Here is a 24,180-nt window from a genome sequence, read left to right as displayed (position 1 = left end):
ATGTTAAAGGATAAGTAAACCTTTAAAATAAGGGAATATACAATTGATGAGAGTGCTATTCTAAGCACTTTTGTAATTAACATAAATTATGTATTTATTTTTTATTTATTCCAATATATTAAGGGATACATGTACTGTTAATATGAATGAATTTTGTTACAACAGCACCACCTGCTGGTCAGTTTCCCACCAGTCTGACCAGCAAGTAGTCAAGGAAGTTGTCAGGAGAAAGAAAGATGCAAATCGTCCAAAATAAGTATGCACGCACTCCTGCAGCCATGGCATTAGAGGTTAAAACTTGTAACTTTTATTCCATGATGTTAAAAAGTATGCGTCCTAACGCGTCTCGTATCAAACTATACCTAATCATAGGCACGTTTGAAGGAAACCTTTGAATTAAAATAAAGAAAAGAAAAAAAAAAGATGCACCTAATTGAGAAGGAACACAGCCTGGGGCAGGAAATTGGGTTGTCTGCTAACATGGAAGGATACCAGTTCTTGCAGGAGAAGGATCCCAAGTACAAAGCCTTAGACCAACACTTCATGTAATACCATGGCCTCTCCTCCCTCTGCAACCTCCTGTGCCTCCTCTGTAACTGAGCCTAACTGCTGTATATAGCTCTGCTCATGCCCACACTGAAGCCAAGCTTCTACTCACCCAGGGACCAATGCTCATGCCCACTCTGTAGTAGGGTTGCCACCTGGCCGTTATTTTACCGGCCTTGCCGGTAAAAATGATGTTTGATCCCAATGTTATTACTAGGGAAAAAGTACAAATATATAGGAAGGCCGGTATTTTTTTCCAGAAAAGGTGGAAACCCTACTCTGTAGCAAGCTTGCCTTAACTCACCCAGGGACTGATGCTTATGCCCACACTGTAACCAAGCTTCTACTCACCCAGGGACCAATACTCATGTCCACTCTGTAGCCAAGCTTGCCTTTACTCACCCAGGGACCAATGCTCTTGCCCCCACTGTAGCCAAGCTTCTACTCAACCATGGACCAATGCTTATGCCCACTCTGTAGCAAAGCTTCTACTCACCCAGGGACCAATGCTCATGCCCACACTGTAGCCAAGCTTCTACTCACCCAGGGACCAATGCTCATGCCCACACTATAGCCAAGCTTCTACTCACCCAGGGACCAATGCTCATGCCCACTCGGTAGCCAAGCTTCTACTCACCCAGGGACCAATGCTTATGCCCACTCTGTAGCCAAGCTTGCCTTTACTCACCCAGGGACCAATGCTCATGCCCACACTGAAGCCAAGCTTCTACTCACCCAGGGACCGATGCTCATGACCACTCTGTAGCCAAGCTTCTACTCACCCAGGGACCGATGCTCATGACCACTCTGTAGCCAAGCTTCTACTCACCCAGGGACCAATGCTCATGACCACTCTGTAGCCAAGCTTCTACTCACCCAGGGACCAATGCTCATGCCCACTCTGTAGTAGGGTTGCCACCTGGCCGGTATTTTACCGGCCTGGCCGGCAAAGATGATGTTTGATCCCAATGTTATTACTAGGGAAAAAATACAGATATTTATGAAGGCCGCTATTTTTTTCCAGAAAAGGTGGCAACCCTACACTGTAGCTAAGCTTGCCTTTACTCACCAGGGACTGATGCTTATGCCCACACTGTAGCCAAGCTTCTACTCACCCAGGGACCAATACTCATGCCCACTCTGTTGCCAAGCTTGCCTTTACTCACCCAGGGACCAATGCTCATGCCCACTCTGTAGCCAAGCTTGCCTTTACTCACCCAGGGACCAATACTCATGCCCACACTGTAGCCAAGCTTGCCTTCACTCACCCAGGGACCAATGCTCATGCCCACTCTGTAGCCAAGCTTCTACTCACCCAGGGACCAATACTCATGCCCACTCTGTTGCCAAGCTTGCCTTTACTCACCCAGGGACCAATACTCATGCCCACACTGTAGCCAAGCTTGCCTTCATTCACCCAGGGACCAATGCTCATGCCCACTCTGTAGCCAAGCTTCTACTCACCCAGGGACCAATGCTCATGCCCACACTGTAGCCAAGCTTCTACTCACCCAGGGACCAATGCTCATGCCCACACTGTAGTAGGGTTGCCACCTGGCCGGTATTTTACCGGCCTGGCCGGTAAAAATGATGTTTGATCCCAATGTTATTAATAGGGAAAAAATACACATATATAGGAAGGCTGGTATTTTTTTCCAGAAAAGGTGGCAACCCTTCTCTGTAGCTAAGCTTGTCTTTACTCACCAGGGGCCGATGCTTATGCCCACACTGTAGCCAAGCTTCTACTCACCCAGGGACTAATGCTCATTATAAGGGATAATGGGAATTAGCAGCAGGGAAGCAGAACTTATTTACCTTTATATTTTTTCCATGCCTTGGCACAGACACTGACCTTTTTACAAAATCTGGAGGTGCAGGGGGATAAGATCAGATATTTTATAACAGGGACATTTCACCATTGGATCAGAGACACCAAATATACAGGGATTTCTCGCTGCAATTGGCAGACAAACGGACACTTGTTCCTACAGTGTTCAAGCTCTTCATAGCCCCCTGCAATAAATAGAATGTTTTCAATCTGTGACCAGCAGAGGGAGTCCTAATTCTATTATCCAGCTCTGTAACCATATCATGTATCCATTGTAACTGTCCAACAAGGCCCCGCCCCTTGCTGAACAGGAATGGGTTACAGCCCACCTCCAGGAAGAATGTCAGGGAAATTAGTGGATTATGAGTAAGACCGTCGGTCGGATTGTTTGCACTTATGCAGTAGACGTCTAATTATTTAGAGTTTAACATGATTAGAGCTTTAATTCCAATACACTCAGATATGGAGTTTGTTATACCTTTAAATTGCCTTTCCCTTATCTGAGTATTCATAATGTCCCTTTAAAGGGGTGGTTCACCTTTAAGTTAACTTTTAGTATGTTATAGAATGGCCCACTCAAATCAACTTTCCAATTGGCATTCAATTTTTTTTTATTTTATTTTTTTTTAATTATTTGCTTTCTTCTTTCCAACTTTCAAATGTGGGTCACTGACCCCATCTTAAAAGCAAATGCTCTGTAAGGCTCCAAATTTATTGTTATTGCTACTTTTTATTACTCATCTTTTTATTCAGGCTTCTCCAATTTATATTCCAGTCTCTCATTCAAATCATTGCATGGTTGCTAGGGTCATTTGGACCCTAGCAACCAGATTGATGAACTTGTAAACGATAATAAACTAGAATAAAAAGCTAAATAAGTCACTGTCCCACAGAATATCACTCTCTACAGCATACGAGAAGTTTCTTAAAAGGTGAACAACAATTGCTGGCCAAGCTTGTGGGACTGTAGACACCAAGAAAAGGGGCACATAAAGGGGTATATTTATCCATTATATATAACTTTAAACAAGGGCCATACAATAAACTCTCTTATAGATGGCGAGGACTGGAAGGCATCCGCTGAGAGTAGAAGGTTTCACCTTAAGATGGCACTACCTGGAACTGGTTGTACTGGAAGATACAGTGGATAGCTTTAAGAAAGGGTCGGATGCTTTGATAGCTGGTTTGGCTTGATTTCCAGTTTGGAATCAGATAGACTTTAGGAGTCAAGTTTTGATGGGCGTTGGCTTTCCCTATGGATCAGCTGGAAGCTAAACAAGAATTCCATGAGTGAAGGGCTGAACCAGATGGACACATGCCTGGGCTACAATTTGATGTGCCTGTGGACCATGGGGTGGGTATAGGCACAGGGTGTGGTATAACACAATACCTCCAGCCTTTCTTCATTGAAAGGAATGTATTTCTGTGTATGAACATCATGAAATCATTGCTCTCTCAGACTAACAATTTAGCCCTGGCTCTTGCAATCAGCCTGGGACTCACAGCATGAGAGAGAGTGGTTTTCAGGTTAGGTTGAGCCAGCACTCTCATTATGATGGATATAGGGAGAAACATCATAATAAAGAGCACTATGAGGGCAGGGGCAGCGCCAGTCTCACAGGGCAGTGGGGTAGCTGCAGCTACAACCCTCATAGGGAAACACAGGCCTTAACTTAGGAAAGAGATGGCAGTTGCAGACTCCTTATGGGGAACAGGGAGAACACATCCTAACCCCAAACTGTGAGATACCTCCCAAGCAGGCATATGAAGAAGGGGGACCAAGATTTTCTTGTTTGGGTTACATTCAGTAGGGCCACAGAAAGGGCTGTTTAGGGGTTCACCTGGCAGGGGAATAGAGAGGTATGGTGGGACCCCAGAGGGTCTGGCAGGCAGGTCATTTCTATTTAACCAGGGCAAGACACAGTGGGGTGCAGACAAAGGTATACTTGTGGGCTTCCCTTGGTACACTCAGGGGGGGCCCGGGGAATGGGGGGGGCGCAGACTGTGGGGTCTGCCTCCTCTATAAGTAACAAGGAAACTTCCCTCCCCAGCCGCTCTCTTACCTGCGACAGGGAAAGGGGGTGCAAGTCAGTATGGGTGGGAGGGTTGGGAGAATGGGGATTGGAGTTCGCCGGGGCCCCTCTGATGATTTTTTTGCAGGGGGTGCCAGCGCACTTTACTTACCCAACTGGCTACATCTGGGGCACAAAGATGGCAGATAGTGGAACTCATAGTTATAGCAGAGGAATAAAATGGCACCCATAGGTCCAGAGTGGGAGGTGGTGGTGAGGGATGGGCGAATTGTTTTGCCTTGTTTCGCAGCAGAAATGTCGCCCCTAGACTTGAATGGCATCGCACGTCAAAAAAAGAAAAATTCCCCGCACGTCACAATTTTTTGCCGCCCATAGACTTTAATTGGCGTCGGCAAATTTTTGGCAAATCGAAAGAAACGGGTCAAACTCACCCAGGGTTTTAGCTCCCAGTGGCACAGAGTGGGGGTCACTTTAGGCACCCCCTGCTTTACAGTTTAGAGGGGTCAAATGATGGATCCCATGGGTGTAGCCCATAAGGTGGGTAAAATCTGGTTTCCAATGTGCAGGGATAAGGATATACTCATCGAGGCAAATAGAGGGGGCACTGGAATAGCACCTTGCGCTTAGTCGCAGTCAGAGAGCTTGAGCAGCAGTCGCAGGGGGAGAGAGTGAAACCTGAGCCGCATGGCAGGGAGAAGCCAGAGATAAACTCTGGGAGTGAGAGGAAGGCGCAGCCCTGCAGGGAGAGAGACGGCTGGGGGAGGGAGGGAGACTGCAGGAGGGCAGGAGGGAGACACACCTCACTCCACACAGGGAGAGACACCTGCAAACACACAGATCCGGGACAGGCAGGAGGAACCCGAGCAAGAGACTGCACCCACCCCAGCCCCCCTGCTGCACCCCAACACTCCAAGGTAAGTAACCCCCAGCAAGGGCTGCCAAGTGCCAAGCCTGATCCTTGCCTACAGGAAAGTACCCAACTGTCATACACACAACTGCCAGCTCCCAGGGACACGTCTCCTTATTGTGTGTATTTGAATAGCTGGCTCAGTGTAGGTGCTGCTGCCATACGCTCTGTGCCCTGCTCTGCCAGTGGGTATATATCACCCTGCCTGTAGGGGGCACAGTTATTGCCAGCCCAGTGAACTACAGTAAAGCATTCTGGGAGATGTAGTCCAACAACAGCTAAAGCAGTCCAGCTAGGGTTCCATAAAAAAATACTGGCCTTCCTATATATTTATCCTTTTTCCCTATTAATAACATTGGGATCAACCATAATTTTTACTGGCCAAGCCGGTAAAATACCGGCCAGGTGGCAACCCTAAGTCCAGCTGCAGCAGCATTTCTAGCTTGTAATTAGCACATACAGAGCCATAATAAAATCTGCAGAGAGTGTTTGTCCTTCATTTAAGGGTAAAGTCACACCGAGCGTTTCGGGGAGATTTAGTCGCCTGGCGACTAATCACCTCGTCTTTGTGGCTAAGCACACGCGGCGATTCATTCTCCGAAGTCGCCCGAAGCTTCGGATGACTTCAGAAAATGAATCACTGCATGTGCTTAGCGCCGGCGATTTTTCATTTTAGCCAGCGCAAGAGTGAGGGAAAGCGTTTGGGGAGATTGGTTGCCGCAAAGACGAGGGGATTAGTCGCCAGGTGACTAAATCTCCCCGAAACGCTCAGTGTAACCTTACCCTTAATGCCATGCTGCATGGCTATACAGAAATCCGGAAAGTCTGCTGAATTATTTAACTGCTTACTGGGAATGGAGGCTTCAAATTTAATATGTGTAATTGAAATAATGTGGATGGCAGACATAGCCTAGCCCTTTTGGGTCATTAATCAGAATGTTTATACTGTATAGAATATTTATTTTGCCTTAAAGAGACAGTTAACTATATGGCCTTAATGTAAAGATCATCATGTGTACAGACTCTTTTTCTCCATTCTCTGTTCAACATGTTATTGCCATATTTCTGGCTCTGTTAATGCATACAGTATATACATCTCTCTCTCTCTCTCTCTCTCTCTCTCTCTCACTCTCTCTCTCTCTCTCTCTCTCTCTCTCTCACTCTCTCTCTCTCTCTCTCTCTCTCTCTCTCTCTCTCTCTCTATGTAACCACTAGGGGTGCTGTTTTATTACAGGCTGAAACAGACCCAGAATAGTGATAGGAAACCCTTTCCAAATGTGGATGAGCACCATTCAGTTCCATATCTGTTTTGAAAATAAATTAGCTAAGGAGGTTACACTTTACCTTTAAGGATTATGGAACATGTGGCTCTATTGGGTTCAATCACTTTTGAAGGTTTCCATACAGAGCATAGAAAATCCGAAAATCCTGTTCTAGTGACTCAGAAAAGCCCTACCCCTTAAGACCACAAATAATCTTGAAATGTTTGTTTGGGGTCTTTTAGAAAGGGGGTGTTGTGAGCAGTGTAGCTCCCTGCTGTCGGCCAGAGGAAGAGCATTTTCCATGTTTTTCTATGGGAAACAGACTGATTAGAAAGATCCTGCAGGTAAATGTCAGCACAGGGCACTGGACTACCCACGGTGCATGTAGCTTTTTTGGGTGTTTTTCCCATTTTTCTGGTATTTTCAATCCATTCCAAAGAATAGAAAAGAGGCAGTTTGGAGTGTTTGACGTCATGTTAAGAGCAGAGTTTAGGGTAGTGGCACATGGGAAGATTAGTCGTCCATGAAATCTTCCCATGTGCCACTACCCTTAAAACCCAGCAGGCAAAATGCCCATATTGCTCCTTAGTGTCGTGATTATATAATACAGGGTAATTCATTTATTTGTCGAAAGAGGAGTCATTGTTGTCTGTGTGGCTTTATGTGGCTACTTGCACCCATAGAAAACAATGAATCACCTTTAGTGTGGTAATCTCCATGTATGACATAAGGCCTTCGGGTGGAGAAGAAGAGGTCATTTAGTATCAGGTGGCAGTGGGTGTGGTGACAAAGTGTCATGTACAGAGCAGGGGTCCTCAACCTTTTTTTCACCCGTGAGCAATATGAAAAAAAGTTGGGGAGCAACACAAGCATGAAACATGTTCCTGGGTGGTGCAAAATAAGTGTTGTGATTGGCTAACAGGAGGCTCTGTTTGGAAATACAACAGGTTTTTATACAACCAGAATTTGCCTCCAAGCCTGCAATTAAAAAATAAACACCTGCTTTGAGGCCACTGGGAGCAACATCCAAGGGGTTGGTGTGAGTAACATGTTACTCCTGAGCTACTGGTTGGGGTTCATTGGTATAGAGGTTCCAATTCTATAAACTAGGGGTACATGGTGAGGCTAAGTGGCACCAGTACTTGCTCAGGTGTTTGTCTCAGCAGTAACTTAATATTGGAATAACCTTGGTCTGGATACACAACAAAATCTGCTTTAGTGAAGTTGCGAATGAGTGAAAATTGACCTGATTGGCTATCCACGTCAACGACTGGCTTATAAGAATGGCCACTTGGGAAAGGACCATATATTGGTCGATGGGTTTGGCCGGGAGATGGTGGTCTCAAGCCAGCAGATAAAATGACCAGCTTTAAGGCATGAGGTAGAACAGTGAACAAATTCCCCATTAGAGTCAGTGTCAGGGCTGAACTCAACGGACGATTCTCATCGGATCTGTCTCAAGTGTCAGGCACCAAATATTATGGGAGTGATAGAAAAATCGCAGGTACAAACTACATGTATCCGACATGACACGACTGTCAGATGTGCACCTGCGATTTTTATATCACTCCCATAATATTGGACGGATCCAACGACAATCGTCCGTGGAGTTCAGCCCTAATACAGCAACATTTAGGAGGGATTGTGGGTAGCCAGATTTGTATTATCACATGGCAAGTAAACATAACGCCTGCGAGGAATGTTGGCAGCTGTAAGGCCTGAATCTTTGCTCGCAGTGCAGTGATATCTAAAGCTTTTGGAATCCCCTTGACCTGTAAATCCGTTTGCCCCTGACAAGAAAACTGCAGAACACTCGGTACTCTTTTCTCTCGTAAATCTGAGAACACGAATGGCAGCCATTTTCTCAGCCATTTTCTCAGCCATTTTCTGTCTGTCGCCTACGCAAAGCAAAACATATTAGCGACATGTCCTGCGTGGCATATGATTCTGATAATAATGATGGACAAAATAATCCAGCTGCAGGATTTGGGGTCAGACTGTGAGAGGGAAAAGTGTCAGTAAATGGCTCTGGTGAGGTGCCACATGGGGTGACTCAGTCACGAGCTTATATGTCTCTAGGATAACCTTTATGTCGCCATGACGGTGTAAAGAGATCCGGAATCCCAGAATGCACTGGAATCGATGCAAAAGAACTGAAGCGTCTAGTCCTGCCTCTTGCTGAATAAACAATGGCCACGGGGCATAAACCTCAGTGACACCCTCCTGCTTATTGTTTCAGGGCCCATATAGAAAGAAGTGTTTCCTTTTCTTCTCAAAACAACGCATAATACTGTGTAAAGGGATTTAAGATTGTTATATTGTCACTTCTTGTGCTTGAATGGGGGAATATCTATTTCCTCTCTGGCAAACAGCACCAAGTCTGCCTCTAGAAAAAGGCTCGTCAGTATTTTTACTTCACTGCCGTCTGGCGATGCCCATGGCAGAATAAACAGATGCAACGCACTTCTTTGAGCAATATAAATATATGAAATCTGACCCTCTAAAGGTGGTACGTGTATAGGGTTGCACCTTTTCTGGAAAAAAATACCGGCCTTCCTATATATTTATCTTTTTTCATTATTAATAACATTGGGATCAGCCATCATTTTTACTGGCCAGGCCGTTAAAATACCGGCCAGGTGGCAACCCTATATGTGTATGGGGTCTATTATGGAACATCTTATCCAGGAAGCTCTGGTCAGGTGACAGGAAGTGAGGAGGACAAGGGGTGTGTTAGATTTTTCTTCCCCCAGAAGCGCCGTGACCTTATACAGAGGCTGAAGCCGACTTTTAGAAGAGGCTGGGAGTTGTAGTGCACATTTATATTAAAAGCAAAAAGCTGACTCTTTGGGGGATGTTTGAAGTATTAGCGCAGTATCTGACACAATAAGGAAAGAGCTGCCACAACACTGAGCCAACATTTTTTACAGAGCATTTCCCGCTAGGCCAATAGGAAGTTCTGCCCTTCTTTGTTTGTATTTCTGTGTGGAACAATGTAACAGAGGAAGGCAGCTGCCATTTAGTGACTCTGGGCACAGACACCTTAACCTTCAGCACATAACTCAGCTGCTGGTTCAGCTATTGTAGCTAAAATGACAGCCAGAAACTGTACACAAGACCTAGGGTTACATATATAATTCATCTTCTACTGTTTTAGTCGGCAAAGGTGCAAACTGTGTCCCCACAAGCAGTTTTAAAAAAACAAGTAGCAGATTTTAGTTCCATAGCAGCTATAGGTCCTCACTGTGCCATAAACCCAGCCGTCTCTGTGTGTTGTGGTGCTTTAGAAATAAATAACTGTATTGACACTTGGTTCAGTCACAAGTTGCTGATCTTACACACGTTACTGAGTGATTGTCTCCTGTTCTGATGCACCACATTGGAACGCAAGTTCAAGCCCGATGTGGAACAGTAGGGTCAGGAGACCCAAAGCTACTGAGTGGTCTGAGAGTTTTTACAGGGAATAAATAGGTTATTTCACTGAGCCCTGTACAGATTCAGGGGTAGCAAGAATAATGGTGAGCGTAAGGGAAAATGGCAAAACTTTGTATTATTCTTGTCCAACCTGCAGCCTTTAAGGTTTTGCTGACATGTGGAGCAAGAAGGTGACAGTGAGGCAACATGAACATGCCAGGGCAAAATGGAGATAGTAGGGCAAGATGGAGACAGCAAAACAAAGGGAGACAGTAGGACAAGATAATACTAGGGGACAAAAAGACAGTAGTGCAAGACTGAGATAGTGGAGACAAGATTATGTTAGTTGGGCACTGTGCAGAGAATGGGACAAGATAATGACACTAGGAGAAAAAGAAAACAGTAGTTCCAGGTGGAGACAGTAGAAACAGATGGAAACCAAAGGGCAAGATGGTGAGAGTAGGGCACGATGGACACAAAGGGCAAGATACAGACAGAGGACAAAGAAGACAATAGTGCACAGTGGAGACAGTGGGCCAAGAGGGAAACTGAAAGACAGCACAGTGCTACGCAATATGTTGGCTCTATATAAATACATGTTAATAATAATAAAAAAGATGGTGACAATAGGGCAAGATACCAACACTAGGGGACCATGGATGCAAGGTGGAGACTGTTGGGGAAGATGGCGTTAGTTGGTCAAGGTGAAGACAGGGCAAAATGGCAAAACTGTCAGTGTCCAACTTGTACTTGAATTTCAGAAGTGTTAGAGAAGAAGGCAATATATAATTTTACAAAACACAAATTTTCCCATTGTGTTCATGCACTAAAAGATTTAGCTTTAGGGCCCAATGACTGTTATTTATGCCACTGAGTACAGTGCTATTTTTATAGTAACAGTCACATACCTTAAAGATTTACAACATACAGTATAATGCCATCCAATGGCTGTATGTGATGTCTGAATATGTGATATATAAATGCCTTCCCAATCAAACAAGGCAATTCAAAATCATGGTATTAAGATAAAAGGCAGACTGCATGTGCTACTGCTGTTTGTATGGTTGCAAGGATCTGTTATCTGAAAACCTGTGATCCACAAAGTTCTGAATCATGGGATAGACTTAATTTTCAACAAATATTCTGAAGTTTTAAATTCTTTTTAGTAGACTTAAAGTATGGTGGTCCAAATAATGGAAAGACCCTTTCTCTGGAAAACCCCAGGTCCTGAGCATTCTGTATAATGGGTCCCATACCTGTAGTAGTATGACAAAATCCATAGTTTTTCAAACCTCCTGATAGATCTCTGTATGATCACAGACCAGATCAGATGGACAGGTAGTCCTTTACAAACTAGAGTCCTGCATTGGGTCAGGTACCCTCAGGTCACCCACAGAAAGGGAGATATGTTGCCAGTTTGAGTAGGACTTGTAGATATGGAGTACAGGACAGTGGTCTTGTGGGTCACTGGTTGAGCTGAAGATCTCAAAACTGAGACCCAAGCAGGGCTCTACCATGCATGAACTTGTATGCTTTAGACTGTATGGAATGACAAGTTGGCATTCAGTGTCAACCCATGTATGGCTGTCTTAACCCTCTATAATGAAATTCTCCTTATCTGTAAGTTTGAGACAGTGATGTGGAATTGACAGCGGAGAAACCTGTCACTCGCTGCCCGTGCCTCCTGCAATTGACATGAATGGCAGATTTTGGCTGGAAAACACACATTTGAGCCAATAAGAGAACTGTCATTGTATTTTATGGCCCTGCAGGTAATTACACTGCTGTCCTCTCAGTCTATGCCAAGATTATGCTCACTATAGTAAGCCTTTGTACTCCGTTTATAGCCCACAATAAATTTACCCTGGAAGCTGCCATAATGTTGTAAAGATGGGGGTTATCTCCTGTACTTATCAGGCATTATCTTATACTGAGATACAGCAGGAATCCACCTTGCTTGCTGCTTTTAATAGGGTAGTATTTATGAACTAATTATGGGTTATCTCATTTCACTGGACTCAGCTAATTTGGTTCCCGCAAATGTTATGTAATCAAATGATGGTAATTACTGAAATGAATACAATTTCACTTGGGACAGAGCAAACTTATGCCATAATTAGATATATTCAACTTCCTTGCCTCCCTGTCTCAATGATGCCTGACCAAGCTTCGTATTCCCGTACCATGATTCCAGAGAACACATTTGCCACCCATATTTTGTTTGTTGTTGGGGATTTTGGTTCTGTATGAATGTAATACATTGTTATTGTAATGTTAGTGTAAATAATGTTCATTTTTTGTTGTAAAGTTTTCAATAAAAAAAACATAAAATCTCCATGATGCCAGATTTACTTGGAAGGACTGTATTGTGGCCAGAGAGGGAGACTGGATGGTGCTTACAGGCAGTTCTCATGGGGAGGGACAATTTTGGGTGTTTATATAAATAAGAGACTTCAGTTTAGAGTTAAGAGGTGGCTCATTCCTCTCCCTGATCTCTAGATTTGCAGTTAACATTTATGACCCCCAAGTCTGGGCTGGAAGCCAAAATAGGCCCAGGCATTACGAGTACATAGAGGCCCAATCAGTTCCCGACCAGCCCACTAAATAGTGACTTTCTTTTTTGGCATCTTATGGCAGCCCCTCTGGCATTTGCCATAACCTACAGATGGCTTGGAAGAACTTGGGCAGCAGATGCTCCAGTCAGGCAGAAGGAGTGGCTTTGTGATTAAATCATTGGTAAACTTTGACTTGGTGGCCTCTGGCAGATCTCTCAACCTCAACAACTGAAGAAGGCAAATAACTCAAAAACTATAAAAAAGAAAAAATGAAGACCAATTTGAAAGGTTGCTTAGAATTAGCCATTATATAACATACCCAAAGTTAACTTAAAGGTGAACCACCCCTTTAAGTGTCAAGTGTAAACAGCCGGCAGGCAAAAGTCTGTGTTATATGCCCAGCATGTAATTTACACAATAACTCAGACACTGGGCTGTAGCTTTATTCTTCACAGTTTGCATTGCTCAGAAGGTGTCTCTACACCCATGACTTGCCTTACATTTGCAGCAGGTGTCAGAGAGGCTCTCCCTTTAATGATGACTGATTTGTCTGGGCCCTGTTGGCATAAAGGCTTACATTGGGCAACCTAATGGTATAAAGGCTTACATTGGGCAACCTAATGGCGTAAAGGCTTACATTGGGCAAACTAATTGCATAAAGGCTTACATTGGGCAACCTAATGGCATAAAGGCTTACATTGGGCAACCTAATGGTATAAAGGCTTACATTGGGCAACCTAATGGCATAAAGGCTTACATTGGGCAACCTAATGGCATAAAGGCTTACATTGGGCAACCTAATGGCATAAAGGCTTACATTGGGCAACCTAATGGCATAAAGGCTTACATTGGGCAACCTAATGGCATAAAGGCTTACATTGGGCAACCTAATGGCATAAAGGCTTACATTGGGCAACCTAATGGCATAAAGGCTTACATTGGGCAACCTAATGGCATAAATAATTCTTAAAGGGGCAGTTCACCAGCCCTCTCTTGTTCAACGTGATTTCAATGGATAGGACTTGTGCCAAACATACTTTTTCCCTATTGTTTTAATCACAATTGATGGTTATTGAGCTAAACAGGGAAACTGTAGCTACTCCATGCTTGCTCCTTGCAAGGCTGATAATTCCATTTCCAGTATACTATCACCCCCTTCCTTCTTTTGTTGTGACTGTTTTGTAAACAGAAATTCATTATGCAGGGGATAATCTCAGCACTGACTTTGACTGGCCCTAAGGATTCCAAATCCTGCTAAAAAAAAACAGAGAAGAAGGCTGATTACTGAACCTAATCCTGGATTTGGTGCATCTCTAAAATGCAATAGTTTAGGTTCAGAGAAGGAAGTCCGACATTAGGTGGAGAGAAGGGGGTGTAAGGCAACCTTGCCAATGGATCAGGCTGTGCAGTGATCTGTTTTTGTTGCACCTGCACTTGGGTGTCTGAATGAAGCATAAATTGGGGGGGGGGTTGCGGGGAAGGTCACCTATATGCAGGGTTGCCAGCCAAATTGGGCTACTAATTTAAAGCACAGGGGGGTTTCGGATTTGGGCTACTCTTTGGGCCTTTGGGCTGGTTTGTACTTTGGAAACCAGCCAAAATGTATGCCAAGCTTGCGTATCTCAGTGTATGTTGGGTAATGTAGTTTTTGTTAAACAATTTGCCAAGTTTAAGTTAAGACTACAATACCCAGCATGCAATGGGATGGACATGTTTAGAAGTTGGGAGTTAACCCCAGTCTCCAAGTTTCAGACAATTTTGGGGCAAAAATCTGCTGTCCACCAAAATGTCTAGAGGTTTTATATGTATTAGGGCCTCATGGGACCCCTATACTTCCTGAGCTCCCCTCCCCCTCCTGGGGACAGGCAGATCTATCCCATTTTGCTTCATGGAAAAGTTTTCAAATCAGTGAAAATTTGAAAAAGGTGTATTTTAACAAATATTCATTTCTTTTTTTAGACTTTTTTTCACTGCAAATATTGTGCTATTTTTGGGCTACTTTTGAAGTGCCTCTTGGCTGGTTTTGTAGCCGACTTTGGCTGGTTTTGAAAATTAGACCTGGTAATCCTGCCTACATGCCTCCCTTATCACTCTTCATGAATACAGTGCTCCTGAACATTGGCAGCCCTGTATTCATAGGGCAAACTCAGGTCTCCACGTGTTCCATTTTGGAACAAGTGCAGGGCAGGGCTCAAAGTGTTTTTTTGGCCTGATAATGCACATGTTTTCTGGGTGAAAAACACTGTTCCCGGACAATGTCAGGCGGATTCCATTTATATGAATGACAGGAGAGCTCCTAAAATATGATTGATTGATTTATGGGGATCGTGCAGCACTTCCCAAACTGCTGTGTCAGGTCTTCATTAAAGATATGTCGATTTATTGCAATTGTGATTGTACAGTTAATTACCTTTGATGCAATACATAACACTGTGCGAGTTACAACATTCTATTGTTGCTAAATAGTTTCACATGATATTAAACCAACAATTATGGATTTCGGAAGCAAAACATGCTTTGTGTGGCTTTTCTTCCTAAAACCTACTCCCACGTCTGGCCTCTGGTTTGTACACAAGTTGTTACTCAGCTAGCCCGAGCAAGCATTTTTTCCTAATAGTTAACCACTAGAGGGCACTTTCTCTTCGTTTTTGGGGACGTTGGTTACCTCGTTAGAGCAACCATGGCTGCTCCCACTGATGAAAACCAGAAAGGCGGAACCGGCACACAGAAACAATTGCAATAGGGAATAAACCTTTACGTGTTTATTAACGTCACAGTAATGCACAACGTTTCGGGGGCTGGCCCCTTCATCAGGTGATATGGCAGACAATCTGTACAGCCCTTAAATAGCCCAATGGGCCCTCCCACCTTGAAAAAAAACCACCAAGAAAATAGAAAAAGTCCAATATACATTGAAAAAAAAAGTCCAGTATAACGAAAAAAAATTTTTAATTTTGTACTTATTCTCTTAACAGGCATATAACATATCTCTAGGTGCACCTTATTTAAAGAAAATTCATATTGAATCTGCTTTTTTAACAACCATATACTATATCTCAAGGTACAATTTAATATGGTTTTACCTACTAAAGTCTATTCATATTCAGTTCAGTCCAGCCCCAGACCAAGTGGCAAACCAGCATGTGCAGATAGAAAAAACAGGGCTAACCGGCACTCAAAGGAATCCACAGGGCCAGAAAAGAAATTTTAGTGAAAAGTTATATTTATTATTAGAAATTAAAAGTTACACATTTCCATGGGCCTTACACATTTTGTACTCTAAGGGCACTTAGTCATGGGCTAAAGTCCTATTCACAGAAAATTAGATTTTAAAGAGAATCACAACCAATCAAAAACAGTTAAAGGGATCCTGACATCGGAAAACATGTTTTTTTCAAAACGCATCAGTTAATAGAGCTGCTCCAGCAAAATTCTGCACTGTAAACCATTTCTCAAAAGAGCAAACAGATTTTTTTATATTCAATTTTGAAATCTGACATGGGGCTAGACATTTTGTCAATTTCCCAGCTGCCCCAGTCATGTGACTTGTGCCTGCACTTCAGGAGAGAAATGCTTTCTGGCAGGCTGCTGTTTTTCCTTCTCAATGTAACTGAATGTGTCTCAGTGGGTCATCGGTTTTTACTATTGAGTGTTGTTCTTAGATCTACCAGGCAGCTGTTATCTTGTGTTAGGGAGCTGCTATCTGGTTACCTTCCCATTGTTCTTTTGTTTGGCTGCTGGGGGGAAAGGGAGGGGGGTGATATCACTCCAACTTGCAGTACAGCAGTAAAGAGTGATTGAAGTTTATCAGAGCACAAGTCACATGACTTGGGGCAGCTGGGAAATTGACAATATGTCTAGCCCCATGTCAGATTTCAAAATTGAATATAAAAAAAACAGTTTGCTCTTTTGAGAAATGGATTTCAGAGCAGAATTCTGCTGGAGCAGCACTATTAACTGATTCATTTAACAGTATCCCTTTAAAGAAAAATTTTTTTTTATAGGTTTTACTAAATATTTGTTCTGCAACCTTATTTTTGAATCTTGATCAGTTTAGCTTCTGGGGTTCTGTGTTTGTTACTCATGCACAGGCTTCATGGCAGTACTTTTGTAAAAATGGAAGAAGAAGAGCTTTATTTACTTCTTTAGAAGAAGAGCTTTATTTACGTAAAGCAATCGTCATACACAGTGATTAATCCCAGTCTGGAACTCTCCATGACAAGAGCTTGGGTCATCTGACAAAGATGTCACTCAAGATGCATGACAGTCTGTAGTTATTTGTAATGGTCCTTTGATTAGATTTAAATGTATGGGCCCTCTATAAAAGGATTTTATCAGTGTATTCTCATTTTTAGGACTTTAATCTATGTCTCTCTCTCTCTGTGGCCCCATAGATGGCATCTGCCAGTGACACTCGCCAGCCCCAGAAAGATGCTGCTGACCAAAGTTTTGACTATATGTTCAAACTCCTCATCATCGGCAACAGCAGCGTGGGAAAAACCTCCTTCCTCTTCCGCTACGCAGACGATTCCTTCACATCGGCCTTTGTCAGTACAGTGGGGATCGACTTCAAGGTCAAGACGGTGTACAGGAACGAAAAAAGGGTCAAGCTGCAAATTTGGGTAAGGCAGCCTCATGTTCTCTCCAGTTTCAAATTAGAAGTAAAATGGCCATCCAGAGCCCATCATCTCTGACTTCAGAGGTCAGCCTTGAGTTGTCAAGAACCTTCTCAAGGGCCCTTTGGACTTAATTGAGAAGAAGTGGGTGACCTGGGCATCTCTACTGTGCTTGACTCATTTATTTATTAATCGAGGGTCTATTCATTCTTCCTTTCAATTAACTTATTCAGGTCCTGACCACCTTGCTAGTTTTTGAACCAGTTTTTCTATGTGACCCATTCAAATGGACACATACACATTTGCGGGTTGAATGGTCAGTACCAGTGAGGAGTAACATTGGCTAATGCCTTCATATGATGCCTTACAGGACACTGCTGGTCAAGAGAGGTATCGCACAATCACAACAGCCTATTACCGTGGCGCCATGGGTTTCCTGCTCATGTATGACATCTCCAACATGGAATCCTTCAATGCTGTGCAGGACTGGTGAGTAAGGAGAAACCATTTAATGGGATGGTGACAAACACAGTAGGTGGATATGGAGTTAGCAGCTGTCAGATGACAGATAACAGGCTGTGCAGTCTGGATCTAGCTGCTTCTTAAAAGAAAGGTCATAGCAATTTACCTGGTTTGAGGCCAAAATTACAACTTGCTCAGTCTGAACACCAATCATCCAGATATCTATGGGGCAGGTAAAAAAATCCCATTGGGTCAGAAGAGCATTAAGCCGTTGACAATCTGTCTAATTTGTCCCAGCACTTGAATGGGGAAGTAGCATTTACTGTGCATGGAAAGTTTTCCTAAAAAGTAGTGTTTGCTCCAAAAACATCCAAATTATTTTGTATAGATATGTTTTATATCTGTTTTTTATTTTCTCTTAGGGCAACCCAAATTAAGACATATTCCTGGGACAATGCACAGGTTCTGCTAGTAGGAAACAAATGTGACCTAGAAGATGATCGGGTGATCCCTGCTGAGGATGGGCGAAAACTTGCTGAGGAATTAGGTAGGAATGGTTTGGAAGCATCACCGCTGGGTCCTAGAGTTCTGCAGTAGAATGGTGTAGGCAAACTAAACATTCTTGGAAATTTGTAGCACTGAAGCTTACACAACGATTGATAGTCCTTTACAGATGGGCTGAACCTCAATGAGGACTCATTGCATCAAGGGACAGTTTTGTATCAGCATTCATATCACATGATGTGAAGCAGTTCATGATGATGATGTTGTTGACATAATAATATAAGATATCAACGTGTGGGGGCCTTATATTGTTGAATCAACCTTTGCCTTTTTTTCTTAGGATTTGAGTTTTTTGAGGCCAGCGCCAAAGACAACATCAACGTGAAGCAAGTATTTGAACGTCTAGTGGACATAATCTGTGAGAAGATGAATGAGAGCCTGGAGAATGGACCTGTTCCAAGGAGTGGCACTGCCCAGCTCACAGAGTCTTCCCCCAAGGAAAACAGCAACTGTTCCTGTTAAAACACCAACATCAGTAAAATAAACCACCCGATTCTGATAGACTGCTCCTGTTAGATGCTCAGCATGGCCACCAGTGAACTGCTGCTATAAGACAGAGCCGCCCACATCCCTTTTATTTACCTGCAACTGCCAATGAGGGGCATTGTGACTGCTCTTGTAGAACTGACAGCTGAGCACAAATGCTCCAACCAAACCGTTTTCATAGATACAAAAAGAATTCCTTTATGTAGGCCCTACATACACTGCCAAACAGATTGAGAAATGAAGAGGAAGCAACAAGAAGTCCAGTTTGACCAACCAAAACGCCCATCCCCAATACAGATTATGAGCATTTAGTGAAACCATGGATGCCCCAAAGTGGAGAAATGTTACAGACTCCATCTTACATGAAAGATCTCTAGGTGGGGAAACCCTTTCTCAGCCACCAACAAAACTCTCTTCTTGGTACTGCAACACTACTATACTGGCAGGGTTGAGGTTCAGGGGACCAGGGAAGTCTATTTTATACACTAAGTGCCAAAGATGAACCCACCGTGACCTTAAATTAAATTAATGTTGATGCTTCTGAAGTAACACATTACAGATGCTCTGCATGTATTTCAATCACGCCATGTGCACCTTTTAAAGGGATTCTATAGAAATTACTGGGGTCTTCATCATTGTGGGTGAAGCTATGAACCCCAGTGAATATCATGCAGTTGTTTATAATGCCTGTGTAACTTCTTTCTGTCTGGTCTAAAAGCAATTGAAATGTTTACATTTTTTTAATAAAAGGAGTTTTTCCTTTTATTGCATCTACCCATTGTTTCTGTGTAATCTGAAGAGATTAGATTTGGGGTGCTGACAGTTGTGAATTATGAATAAATGTGTGATTGAAAGCTTTACCCATTTACTTAATAAGTGTAACCCACTCCTTAATATCTTAATTGGCTGTATATGACCTATATTATGTTGTACGATATGAGTTTTTTTCTATCTTCAATCAATATAACCATGGTAACCTGGTCTTTGAGTGCCTAAATGTCACATAACCCGGCCCCTGAACCCCTTATTGTCCATGTAAATTCTTTTTCCAGTATCCCTGTAACTCCTTATTCCACTAACCCCACCCCTGAACCCCTTATTGTCCCTGTAACTCCTTATTCCACTAACCCCACCCCTGAGCCCCTTATTGTCCCTGTAACTCCTTATTCCACTAACCCCACCCCTGAGCCCTTTATTGTCCCTGTAACTCATTATTCCACTAACCCCACCCCTGAGCCCCTTATTGTCCCTGTAACTCCTTATTCCACTAACCCCACCCCTGAGCCCCTTATTGTCCCTGTAACTCTTTATTCCACTAACCCCACTCCTGAGCCCCTTATTGTCCCTGTAACTCCTTATTCCACTAACCCCACCCCTGAGCCCCTTATTGTCCCTGTAACTCCTTATTCCACTAACCCCACCCCTGAGCCCCTTATTGTCCCTGTAACTCCTTATTCCACTAACCCCACCCCTGAGCCCTTTATTGTCCCTGTAACTCCTTATTCCACTAACCCCTCCCCTGAGTCCCTTATTGTCCCTGTAACTCCTTATTCCACTAACCCCTCCCCTGAGCCCCTTATTGTCCCTGTAACTCCTTATTCCACTAACCCCACCCCTGAGCCCCTTATTGTCCCTGTAACTCCTTATTCCACTAACCCCTCCCCTGAGCCCCTTATTGTCTCTGTAACTCCTTATTCCACTAACCCCACCCCTGAGCCCCTTATTGTCCCTGTAACTCCTTATTCCACTAACCCCTCCCCTGAGCCCCTTATTGTCCCTGTAACTCCTTATTCCACTAACCCCTCCCCTGAGCCCCTTATTGTCCCTGTAACTCCTTATTTCACTAACCCCACCCCTGAGCCCCTTATTGTCCCTGTAACTCCTTATTCCACTAACCCCTCCCCTGAGCCCCTTATTGTCCCTGTAACTCCTTATTCCACTAACCCCACCCCTGAGCCCCTTATTGTCCCTGTAACTCCTTATTCCACTAACCCCTCCCCTGAGTCCCTTATTGTCCATGTAACTCCTTATTCCACTAACCCCTCCCCTGAGCCCCTTATTGCCCCTGTAACTCCTTATTCCACTAACCCCACCCCTGAGCCCCTTATTGTCCTTGTAACTTCTTATTCCACTAACCCCACCCCTGAGCCCTTTATTGTCCCTGTAACTCCTTATTCCACTAACCCCTCCCCTGAGCCCCTTATTGTCCCTGTAACTCCTTATTCCACTAACCCCACCCCTGAGCCCCTTATTGTCCCTGTAACTCTTTATTCCACTAACCCCTCCCTTGAGCCCCTTATTGTCCCTGTAACTCCTTATTCCACTAACCCCTCCCCTGAGCCCCTTATTGTCTCTGTAACTCCTTATTCCACTAACCCCACCCCTGAGCCCCTTATTGTCTCTGTAACTCCTTATTCCACTAACCCCACCCCTGAGCCCCTTATTGTCCCTGTAACTCCTTATTCTACTAACCCGACATCTGAGCCCCTTATTGTCCCTGTAACTCCTTATTCCACTAACCCCTCCCCTGAGCCCCTTATTGTCCCTGTAACTCCTTATTCCTCAAACCTAAAATTTCTGGGGGGGTCATTTGCTTAAGGTTTATGTTTCTCAAGCTCTTACAGCAGCCTCACTTCTAAGGACTGTTCATAGACCTTGAGAGACATTGTCTTATTCTGATAAATGTAATAGGAGGCCTTGGTGGTTGCTGTTATATAAAAACATGTGACAAGTGATGTCCGAAGGTTGAACATAAATCATTTTTGTGTTCTCACTTGTATTTCATTTCCTCTTATTTATATTTTACTCTATCCAATCAAGGACATTTTTGGGGGATTTTTCTGGCTCTGCGTTCTTAATTTGTGTTATTTGCAGCTACTTCATAGCACCTTTGTTTGGTTCTCAAATTGCAATGAGGTGTCTTCTCTCTTCCTCTGTAAGAAGGATACTGTGCTCTTGTCTGCTTTTATGCTTAGCCTGTTACACATATGGAGTTAGCAAGCTGAATGTGCCAATAGCCTGGAGTTGCAACGGCCAAAATCTTATCTGCAACATTTAAGAGTTTTTATAGATGGCTGAGGACGCACAAACCCTGAGTTGCCACATGTAGCCTTGAGCTTACTCCGCTGCCCTTGTGTATTCACAATTTAGTGTCCCTGCACTTTGTTTTTCTCATAATCCATGAGCATATGCTGTTTGCAGATGTCTTGGCTTTACAGGTATGGGATCAGTGGGAAACCCATTATCCAGAAAGCTCAGAATTACAGAATAGTAATTTCCCATAGACGTAGAGAGTAAGCACACTGGCACACAAGACTGCTGTTGCAGGTAAAAACCTTGCAAAAGTTTTTTGTCAAGCATGAGTGCCCAAAAACATTGCACTTCCACAACAAAAAAATTTTGCAAGGTTTTTACCTGCAACAGCAGTCTTGTGTGCCAGTGTGCTTACTCTCTACAGATACAGATATCCATTACCTCTATCACTGGGCACCAAGCTACCACTGGATTGACTTATAGAATACGGGTGTGCGAGAGCTCTTTCTGTTCTTAGTATTTCTCAAAGACTTTATTATTTTCCTTTTTCTCTATAATAATAAAACAGTACCTTGTACTTGATCCCAACTAAGATATAAGTAATCCTTATTGGAAGCAAAACCAGTCTATTGGGGTTATTTAAAGGAGAAGGAAAGCTCCAAGACAGTTTCTTGACTACAGATTAGCCACAATAGTGCAAGCTAGAACGCTATATTTATTCTGCAGAATGCTTTACCATGCCTGAGTAAACAGCTCTAGACACTGTCTGTTTGTTTAGGATAGACGCTGCCATATAAGCTTGGTGTGACATCACTTCCTGCCTGAGTCTCTCCCTGCTCACTAACGGCTCTGAGCTCAGATTACAGCAGGGATGGGAGGAGGGAGGGGGATAGGAGCAAACTGAGCATGCTCAAGCCCTGCCCTGGAGGTTTAAGCTGAAAGCAGGAAATCTGATACAGAAGCCCATGAGTACACAATGAAAGGAAAGAAATGTGCTGTTTCTTTTGACAGAGGACTCAGAACAGCATTACTTTGAGGGTTTACTGGTGTATTTATATAGACCTTTCTGATAAAGCTTACTTCATGTTAGCCTTTCCCTCTCCTTTAATGTTTATAGTAGACTTAAGGTATGAAGATCCAAATTACGGAAAGATCCATTATCCGGAAGACCCCAAGTCCCAAGCCTTCTGCATAACAGATCCCTTACCTGTACATTGTTTCCTCAATTGTGAAAACGTTTTTGATTTTTTGAAAGGGCAAAAGGGAGCAACACTGGAATTACCCACTCCCTCCCCACGGTCCACATCAGAACAGTTCACGGCTGGCGAGACAGAGCTCATAACCCATAACCTAGAGACAAAATTTCCCCCAAAGTCAAGCACAATGCTTGGGGAATATTGATTCTAATACAGAAGCCATTTTTAGGGTCCTTCATACAGGCCCGGACTGGCAATCTGTGGGTTTTGGCAAATGCCAGAAGGGCTGCTGTAAGTTGCTATAGACAGTCAATATTTAGTGGGCTGACGGGGGCTGTTTGGCCTTCTGTGTGGCCTGTTTTGGCCTCTGTGTATCTGAAATGCCAGGCAGGGCCTATTTTGAATCTCAGTCCAGATCTGCCTCCATAGTTCGCTGTTTGTTTCACTAGGGACTGGCACAAGGCACTGGTGCATACTGATGATGTCACTGATGATGTCACTCAACTCACAGGTAGTGGCTAAGAGACTCAGTAGGGGACTGCAAGGAGTGAGAAGGCAGTACAGTACCGGATCTCTACTCACGCTGCACGGAGGCCGGGTCCTCCATCTTCCCCTCCCCTAGGATCGCGCATATGCACAACATTTCTCCTACTGGAACACTGGGAAAGGGAATGCGCAGTTTTGAATAATAGGGGAAAATCTTGCGTGTGCCTAGTCCCTAGTGCTCCGGTTAAGAGCAGCCTTCATGTGCAGCTGGGTGCTGCCCCTTAATTTGTGTCGCTCAAGGCCCAACCTTTGTGGCCTTGCCCCAAATCTGGTCCTGGAGGTCTATATGCCGCTTGTCATGAATACAGTGCTAAGGAGCACAGCAGCGCTGTATTCATGAAGGCAACCTGCAGCAATTCAAAGAGAGACATTATATCTCCTTTCATGTGTTTATATACTTGCAGGGTAGTACAGCTGTCTCCTGTATTATATGCTGACTGTGTTTGTCTTATATACACCTACGCCACCCAATTACTAAAGTGCCTGGGTTCGGATAGGCTTGTTGTGCACAGCACACCTAGGAACGTTACAGTCTGCGGCATAGACTGTAATCCCCTGACCTCACCTTCAAAAATGAGTGGATGTTGCCTCCAAGTCATGGCCCTCAACTTCACTGCAAATTATGGGACATGAGCCAATAAGGGGCAGAAAACACAGTGTGGAATCATTTTTTCCCCAGTCACTAATTGACCCCTTGCACCCATCTCCTGTGCTCCTTCTTTACTGATTACA

General features: G+C 43.8%; 1 protein-coding gene across 1 annotated transcript; it reads left to right on the top strand.

Annotated features, from left to right (window-relative positions):
• The first annotated feature begins 5,219 nt into the window (after positions 1-5,219).
• On the top strand, positions 5,220-19,436 carry rab3d.S (RAB3D, member RAS oncogene family S homeolog). The gene is given in 5 exon segments (NM_001094522.1): positions 5,220-5,321; positions 16,940-17,167; positions 17,532-17,650; positions 18,046-18,170; positions 18,468-19,436. Coding segments are annotated over 4 exon segments (654 nt in total). The 5' UTR covers positions 5,220-5,321; the 3' UTR covers positions 18,650-19,436.
• The last annotated feature ends 4,744 nt before the right edge of the window (positions 19,437-24,180 follow it).

Source organism: Xenopus laevis, chromosome 3S (genome assembly GCF_017654675.1).
Source record: "Xenopus laevis strain J_2021 chromosome 3S, Xenopus_laevis_v10.1, whole genome shotgun sequence".
Classification (NCBI taxonomy): Eukaryota; Metazoa; Chordata; class Amphibia; order Anura; family Pipidae; genus Xenopus; species Xenopus laevis.
The sequence above is the reverse complement of the archived record's forward strand: the minus strand, read 5'-3'. Positions and strand labels throughout refer to the sequence as shown.